General features: G+C 37.9%; 1 protein-coding gene across 1 annotated transcript in view; it reads right to left on the bottom strand.

The window, feature by feature from the left end:
- The window catches only part of LOC125673285 (uncharacterized), a 19,503-nt gene extending 12,864 nt beyond the window's left edge, over positions 1-6,639 (bottom strand). Inside the window, exons 1-2 of the mRNA XM_048909809.2 lie at positions 5,418-6,639; positions 2,197-2,372 (exon numbers count right to left, since the gene is read on the bottom strand). Coding sequence (XP_048765766.1) covers positions 2,197-2,372; positions 5,418-6,096 — 855 coding nt within the window. The 5' untranslated portion in view covers positions 6,097-6,639. The remainder of the gene's footprint in view (positions 1-2,196; positions 2,373-5,417) is intronic.
- Positions 6,640-9,712: the final 3,073 nt, after the last annotated feature.

The raw sequence follows: 9,712 nt of genomic DNA, 5'->3' as shown, positions 1-9,712 counted from the left end.
AGTCTACTGAGCTTTTACTTACTCATGACAGAATATATTTCATTTAAAGAGATTGTTAATTTCTAAATATAGACACCAATCACTATTCAAGTATTGAGTAACCACTACACATAATGCATATATATAACTTATCATTTTGCAATATTTAAATTTTGACAAGATTAGTTCTTTATTTCACTATTTTGCAACTCAATATTCTGTGGGAGCATTGCAGTCACCAGGTAAATTGATCAATGTTTAAATGTCCAGGTAGCTATACAAAAAAGCCCTCATTCAGGTTTCCTAACTAAGTGTAACACAGATTCATTGATCAATGATGATCAGTTAGGAAATTCTAGATATGAATTCCATTATAAAGACAAACAAAGAAATTCCTTAAGTCTGTCAAAAGTTAATATCAAAAGGAAGCATAAATTTCCTAATGCTGACCTACATATATGCTACTGCAGGATTCTTAAACTACATTTATCTATAACATTAAAAAGAATATCATCCATTCATTTATTGTTTCAGTGACACAGAGACTTAGATTGTTTGACACCTTTGCCACAGTAAGCATCTTGGGCTTTAAAAATAAAACCAGTTGGTTGTTAATTATTACACGGACAGAATAAGGAAATAAAAGAAAAGGTGAGCAAGCTCACAAAGCCCACGCCCCTACAATGAATGACACTGCTACACAATGAACGAAAATGCTTTGTAACAAGAAGGGAGAAAATGCAACAGACCAGACCAGGATTCGAACCCGGGCCCCCTGAATCTCTAGTCAGGTGCTCTACCAACTGAGCTATCTGGCCACTGGTGATCGAACCCAGCTGACCGCTACAGTCCTCCCTCCTTAAATGTCTTCACACCTGAAGACATCAACCCAGGATCTTTATCCCCTGGCAGGCATTTTCACCTGTCAGTTCCAGGGGCTGGTCTATGGCACCAAATGTAACAGTAAGGGAGAAAATGCAACGGACCAGACCAGGATTCGAACCCGGGCCCCCTGAATCTCTTGTCAGTTGTTCTACCAACTCAGTGATCTGGCCACTGGTGATCGAACCCAGCTGACCGCTACAGCTTGATGACAATGCTTATGGATAAAAGACAACAAATTCGTATGCCTCTGTTTTATACTCTATTCTAATGCATGAAATCAAATGGCACTTAGTCAAGTCATATGTAATATTTTTCTAATAGAAAATGTCAACTGTATAAAATATTCAAACAGATCTATATATTTCAATTACATATGGCTTGAAAACTTCAAAGGGCATAACTCTCAGCAAAAAGATCAAATCAGAATTTCCTGTAAAGATGCACATCTACACAGTATGTCCTCATTAACTACAAACTAAATTCATCAAATTCTGTTGTGTGATTTCAGATGACTTGCGCTAACAAGAACAGAGGCCAAACTTCCAAATTCAAATGGGACATAACTTACAGTCAAAAAATCATAACAAAATTTCCAGTGAATATATAGTATGTCCAAATTAAACACAAAGTTACATAAAACTCTATTCAGTGGTTTCAGGGGAGTTTCGCTGACAAACTGTTATAATCGTATATTTAATACTGGCCAAAGTTCTTAGTTTAAAAGCGGCATAACTTTCAGAAAAAAAATTAATCAGTATTTCCGGCATATATCATGCATATAAACATCCATTGTACAGAGCATTTCCTTCTTAACTACAAATTTCATGAAATTCAGTTATGTGGTTTCATCAGCATTGTGCTGACAGGAACAGGACTTAGTCTAACAGACGAACAAAAGGGTAAAAAACATTACAACCTCCACAACTATTGCTTGGGGTATAATCAAATACGAATATAAACTCTTCCAGAACTATCAATATAACCTACCCTTGTCTATGACGTGCACCTACCCGTGTCTGTGACGTGGACCTACCCGTATCTACGACGTGGACCTACCCGTATCTACAACGTGGAACTACCCGTGTCTATGACGTGGAACTACCCGTGTCTGTGATGTGGACCTACCCGTGTCTATGACGTGGACCTACCCGTATCTACGACGTGGACCTACCCGTATCTACAACGTGGAACTACCCGTGTCTATGACGTGGACCTACCCGTATCTACGACGTGGACCTACCCGTATCTACAACGTGGAACTACCCGTGTCTATGACGTGGACCTACCCGTGTCTATGATGTGGACCTACCCGTGTTTATGACGTGGACCTACCTGGCATGTCCGGGTCATGATTTTGCTGATGGTGCTGTTTCCAAGAGGTGTGTTGTCATACCATACATAGTCCGAGGATACAAAGTTACGCTTCGGTCTTTGCCAGAAGGCCTCGGTCATTGGGTGTAGATGTGTGAGGTATTGCAGAAAGGAAGTCACAGGGCATTTTGGATCACCTAGGATAAAATATCAATATATCTTACAAGTATATAAATAAATACATCTAGGTATGTATACAATCATACAATAATAATTAATTTCCATATAAAAATGTTTTGACCAGTGTTTCTACATTTAATTTATACCAAAGAAATTATTATGCCAAAATTGCAAAATCCACTGGCTAATTAAAATTCATTCTATTAAAGATGTATGAATTTTAATATGTCATGGCGGCTTCTGTAATGTCTTTTAAGCTGTTTTAGTCATTTACTTTGCTAACTATCACCGAATATCACATTGCCAGCTGATGCCTTTTTACATGCTAACTATTAATAAGTCTTTCTACATAAAACTTACTACCAAATTTAAACTGTTCCCCATAAAAATCACCAAATATTCCCACGATGATGTCAAACTTTTCCAAGAAGGTTAAGTGATCAAAGTTTTATTTCAACTTTATCAGTAACAAATTTTTCGACAATTACTTTAAGCCTGACCTAGCATGCTCACTTATGTGTTGGATATATTTAACGTCTAGACGAGAGAGATGTCATACACAGTACCGGGATGTTTTCATCATTTAGAATCCTGTATCAAACATATATACATGCTATGCCACATAATTCAAAGCATTACGTAAAAAAGAAAATGGCTGTGGAAAAAACTTTATAATTACAAAAAGCGATAGTTATATAAATAGAGATTTGTTGATGGAAGAATTCAGCATTGAAATATTTCCAATATGCAAAATTGTCAATGTTTTTTTCCAAATCAATACGTTGTAAGTTACCATTTAAAATTAATGAAATAAACATGATTAAAAATCATTCATATTCCTAAATCGCCCCTAAAGCTGGAAAACGGAATCACACGACTTACATGTGCCATAAGGGTTTTAAATTTTAAATTTCTAATTCAGCATGATCAATACATAAGACTATGATTATATATTTACAATGTTATTGATCATAATGCAGACCTTGCGCTATATATAAGTAATGTTGAATGTGTCAACAGTCTCTTGTATGAGACGGGGACACAGTGGGCGTATACATGTCTGTTGTATGAGACGGGGACACAGTGGGCGTATACATGTCTGTTGTATGAGACGGGGACACAGTGAACAGTATACATGTCTGTTGTATGAGACGGGGACACAGTGGACAGAATACATGTCTGTTGTATGAGACGGGGACACAGTGGGCGTATACATGTCTGTTGTATGAGACGGGGACACAGTAGGCAGAATAAATGCACAAATATTTACTACACTACACAACAATTGTGTGCATGACAACAAAACTCAGCAGCTTATCAAATGATCCTAGGTCGTGCAGGCACTTTTTATTTGAATATTGTTTTGTTACCAGCAACATGGCAGGTTGCATCTCACAGACAAGCTCTGCAACATGTAAATAGTGGTAGTGTGGTTACATATTAAACTGCCACATCTAGCTATGTACACAACTTTCAACAATGCTTGCTGAACCATGATGGCAGCAATAAGACAATGGCATTGCCGATAGACTGATGGAAGACATGTGGTTTCTGGATCTAAAATCAAATACTAGTTAACAGAACCGAGGCTCTCCTACAGTATGTTCACTGTGGCGTTCTGCCTCAATACAATTCTAATAACTAGATCCATCCGCTATACCATCTAGAGATCTACAAAGGGAAATCACTCTAATTTGCTAACATTGCCAATCTAGAATTTTACAACCAAAGTAATTTGGGGGGGGGGGGGGGGGGGGGGGGGGGGGGGTCTGTCTTTTGAATTCTACAAGAGTCCACAGATCACTTCCAGCATGTAGAGTACTTAATGTCATATCCGCTGAAGATCTTATCCGGGTAAGAAGTGATCTGTTTAAGATCATCAGTTACATAAAAACATATCAGATCACACAAATTAATAGAAACCATGTTAAGACATTTAGAATTTGAGAAATGACTCAGCAATTTATGCAATTTACTTAAGCAGGGTTTTATTTACTTCCTGTATTAAGTGACATGATGACACCAGGCTTGTCACTTTGGGATTCATTTGACAAAGAATAATCCAGGATAACTATATACTCATTCTGATTAATTACTCCGAATCAATGACAAGCAGAGTGTGGGGGTGTATTATTAGTGTGCCTGACTGCACATGTATACATAAAATTTATCACATAAAAAGGCAATATCAACAAAACAAAATGACATGTTGCCTAATTGTGACACATTCTAAAGGCCGACAAGTTCTGTGAGTCATTGGTTCCGAGTGATAACATTGATGCTGGACTCATTCTTTCTTTGTGAAATCTGGACCTTTAATGCTTAACTGGACAACTAATTTTAAAAACTTCCAGACCCAGTTGACTTACATGACCAAATCATGGAATGAATCCAGGTTTTAAAGGAAAAATAAGATTGAAGACTTGGACTGTCTGTCAGGTGCCGAACAGAGCCCTGGAAAGTAGGTTCTGGGGGTTGAAATGAAAGAAGTATCTAAGTGTTTTTAATACCCTTGTGGATTAACAGAAATTGCATTTAAATTAAATAAACACCTTGCATCTGCAGCAAAATAAAGGAAGCATATATATGAAAAGATCTATATATGAAAATATTATCTCTACATTGTTTTAAGCCTGAATAGGACTATTTCACTCAGTGATATGGAAAAAGAAAGAATTCGATGGGAATTTTTTTCTAAGGGAAAAATCCTGTATTTCAGTAGAATTCAGTCTAGATTCAATAGTCCCTGCAATCTGCAATTGCATAACAGCATCTCTTACAACGGGACAAGAAAATAGACATACTTCATTTTAAATCCATACCCAAAACCTTTACGATATTGGTATAATCATAATATAACACAATATAATCTAGTGCAACTCCAAGCAAAGAAGCTAAAAAACAACATGTGATGAACTGCAATGAGCATACAAATACTTGTGGAGTAAAAATGAAATTAAAACTTCAGTGCTTAATGATGTGAACATATGACAAACACAGCAATGCATGCAAAACATTGAATGTTCTGTCACCGGAGAGCAGTGACGAGAATGGCAGTATACCTGGTCGCTCGTACATGCGTTCACCTATCTGGTTGCCGTGGATGACTGAGTCGTTCTCGCTCAGGCCACCTATCAGCTCCTTGAAGCTGAACTTGGAGTTGTACTTTAGCCACACATATCTTCTTCCTTCCATATCAGTTGCAACTTCAAAATCTGATTTGGACATCACTCTTAAAAAGTCTTTTCCACGATTGCAGATATACAAATTGACATCGAAAAATACTTTATTCTGAAGAGTATCTGGTTGTTCAAGCTCCAGGGCTGGACCCATGTACAGCTTCCTCAGATCCTCAAATTCTATTCTTAGTCTGTGACACCTCCTAGGCACTTGTTTGACAGTCACATCAAACACACTGTTAGCATGCTCAAAATCTCGGTCTTTCACAATGTCTATACCATGGTGTTTCATAAAATACTTCTGTAGTCCAGTTCTAATGTATTTGAGAGAGGATGGAAACGGCTCGATGTCCTGTGACTTTACGGTGGTGTAAAAATCCTTAAGATACTCTGCAATTTGAATGGGCGGCATCATGACGATGCTCTGCAGACTGTGTCCTTTCGAAACCACATAGTCTTTAAAATAACTAAGTCCTGTTCGAATGACAACTTCCGGCTCTTCATCGTGCACCCCTCCTTCGTCCTCAGCATCGAATTTGGAGGTAATTAATTCAGAATTCATCGTGGTATCACAGTTTATTTCGCACCTGTCTCGCTTAATTTTCCATCTTGTTTCTGTTTTCCGTGTGACGTCACACCCGCATGCTGTCAACTTCCGCCGAGGGGTTAATCAGGTTCTTGACGACTTAATTTCCATAAAAAATACTGTCAAAGTTTATGTCTTTTCGTTGTTTTCCATTAATAAATTCATTAGCATGTAATTGAGATTAAATATAGAATGAAAATTCATTTCTTTATGCAGAGATACTAACATATCGAAACTTGACAAACCTCGACGAAATAAATGGAATCGCCTTTAGACAGTTTTTGCAACATCCGGTGACCGAGTCATTCCCCAACTAAAGGGGTGACGTCAGACCCTCTGTTTGCTCTGCGTAATTGGCCTACTTCTGAATTTCGGCCATCGCCAAACACCAGGGTCGTTCTGCGATTAACTGTTTACATGATAACCATAAGAGCTAATGCAATAGGCCCATTAGCCACAGGGTTCACCTGAACGACTCGTGATTTTCTTTCTTACAAACATATGATTATGACGCTTCTCTCAGCAGGAGGTCAGGTTCGTGTGCAAATGACGTGAAAAGTGGTCCTATACACAGTATACACAGGGACTAAGCCCGTTGTGGGCCCGAACTCTGGGATATCATTAATGGACCCAAAACGGATTTATGGTATCCACAAAACGGGCTTAGCCCCCATGGTCGTACATATGTAGGCAAATTTAGCAACATCAGCTCAGTGGTGTTAAAAAAGATAACATCAAAGACGTTATCATCCCCACCCACCCCCTGATCTCATTATATATATATATATATATATATACTACATTTACATAAATTTCACTATGATTTTAAATTACTTTTATTGAAATATTTACATTTAGTAGTATTTTATAAGGGTAAGTTATCTACGGCGCGTCAATTCTTTCCCGGTTGGGGGGGGGGGGGGGGGGGGGGGCTTACTTTCATCCTTCGTTACATGGGTTAAATTCACACACGACTTTCAAGCTTAGATTCAAATCATTCTCTTTCTACTATCAAATATAAATGGGGGTCAGTCACCCAATATATCTTTATTTACATGTAAAATTATGATAACGAAGTTCAGGTGACAGCTCCAGAGTTTTCTGGAATTGGGAAGGGAGAGGGGGTGATGTATACCATGCAATTTACTAGTAAAACCTAAGGGGTGACTGCCGCACTGAGAATCAAGGGTATCCCTGTGAGTATTAGTCGCTGTAACGCACAATATGTCAGTGATTACTTTAATAATTCACATTCCCAACCCATTACCTACTATATTATTTTATTCCTAGCTACGCCACTGAAATTTCCCACATTTATTAAAAATATTGTACTAAAGAAGGGAGGTGGGTGTTGCAATCCCTGCACCCCCTAAACTGGTACCCAGTTGACCTCGCTTCTCTCGTGTTTCTGTGTAGCACCAATCAGCGGGGGGCCGGTTTATATCCCTCCACCCTCACTCCAGATCCGCTACTGTTGCGTGCCTGATTTAACCATAGACTTTGATTTCAGCAGCTGTTCAAGACTGAAATGATCTTCGATTTCTCTGCTTGATACCGTAAATGATTGTTATAATTTCTAATGATTAACTACACGGTGACAGTCCAACATCTACCAAAGTCAATGACTTTTATATTAATAGCAGCATACCGTATATAGTTAAAGGTTTGCATGATAGTCAAGAAGTTTGTTGTTGGCAAAATAAAGTAAAGTGTAAGTATCGATACGTCCAACAGTCGAATACTAATTTATGATTAAGCGTAGAGTAGGGCCTACGTATTTAATAAACGGAAATTGTAAATTAGCAAATCAATGTGGTAGGACCTATACATCCCTTACAAAACACGTTGTACAGGAAATGGTGAAGATAACGAACAGTGATCAATCTCATAACTCCTATCAAGGTGAAGATAACAAACAGTGATCAATCTCAATAACTTCTATATAAGCAATACAAAATTAAGAGTTGGACAAACACGGACCCCTGGATATACCAGAGGTGGGTGCCATAGGTACCTCCTGTCGACCAGTCACATCGGCCTTGTTCCTTATATCTTGATCAGGTAAACACAGTACTGGACACACCAGAGGTGGGATCAGGTGTCTTGGAGAAGTATGGATCTCCTGTTGACCGGTAATACCTGCCTTTAGCCCTATATTTTGATCAGGTAAACGGAGTAATCCGTTGTCAAAAATCAGCGTACAAAGAACGGCCCAATTAAAAGGATTAGTATCGAACACGCCAGACAGCATTTCAGTTTCAGGCATTCGTTATATCATTAGGCTAATGCACCAAGCATTGTATAATTTTCGATCTATTTCATTACAGTTACGACTTGCTCATAAACATACCCGTAAGTGCAAGATGTACATGATGTGCTGAACACGACAAAGGACAGCTACCTGTTGTTTACAATGAACTGTCGATCATTGGTATTTTCCTCAGTCTGTCACATCCTGCAGTTAATCAATTAAAGTACTCAAGGGAGTTCAATGACATTCAGCATAACACAGAGGAAAAATAAATGCTCTTAAAATTTTAATGATTCTTAAAATTTCAATGATTCTTAAAATTTCAATGTTTTATCATTAGATATTTTCAATATGACGTACAGCAATTGTGATTAACACTTCAATTAGTACAAAACAAGCTGGCTGGTTTCATTTGATGTTTAATTGTAAAAATTGTGGATTTAATTAAAGGTTTATTTTGATTACATTAACCCACCCAACATCCCGAAATAGGTAATGTTAGAAAAATTAGCTATTGTTAAAAAAATTCATAAATAGTTGCGTGCGTGCGTGCGTGTGTGTGTTCAAATGAAGACAGGGCAGTACATCGGGAGATAAAATGAGGATGTTTGGCAATATTCTTTGGCATCATCAAACATGATTCAGCATGAATACAATTACATAGCCAATAAAAGGTTGTCCTATACGTAGAGCAGACTCAAGATGAGCTTGGAAGCGACCACACGCTGCCGATATCTTACAAACAGGTACAGGTATATTATTGAATAAAAGAAATGATACTGAAGATAAGTGCGGTCATGTCAGTACATGTAGATAGTAACCAATGGCAACCTCAGTCTCTCCAGTGCAGACTGGAGCTGATACTAACGACTTTGTAATTCGTGCACTTGATTGAACTTTGGTGAACACTTCATTTGATTGATCGATTGATTGAATACTGTTTAACGTCCCGCTCGAGAATATTTCACTCATATGGAGACGTCATCACTGCCGGTGAAGGACTGCAAATCGGCGCTAATGGCCATTGAGCAGGGAGGGGTCTTTAACGTGCCACTCCTGCTATGACACGGGGCCTCGGTTTTTGCGGTATTTGAAAACTCACATTATGTGCATAGCCATAGGTTATAGCAAGATCTTTGTTTCATTAACTTTGTTCATAGCCATAGGCTATAATAAGATATTTGTTTCATTAAACTTTGTTCATAGCCATAGGCTATTGCAAGATTTTTGTTTCATTATACTTTGTTCATGATAGAAATATATGTTTTAGAGGAAGTTTATTCACCGAATGAATTAAAAATGGGTAAACTAGTTATACTGAAAGAGTTTATATTTTCTATA

Source organism: Ostrea edulis, chromosome 3 (genome assembly GCF_947568905.1).
Source record: "Ostrea edulis chromosome 3, xbOstEdul1.1, whole genome shotgun sequence".
NCBI lineage: Eukaryota > Metazoa > Mollusca > Bivalvia > Ostreida > Ostreidae > Ostrea > Ostrea edulis.
The sequence above is the reverse complement of the archived record's forward strand: the minus strand, read 5'-3'. Positions and strand labels throughout refer to the sequence as shown.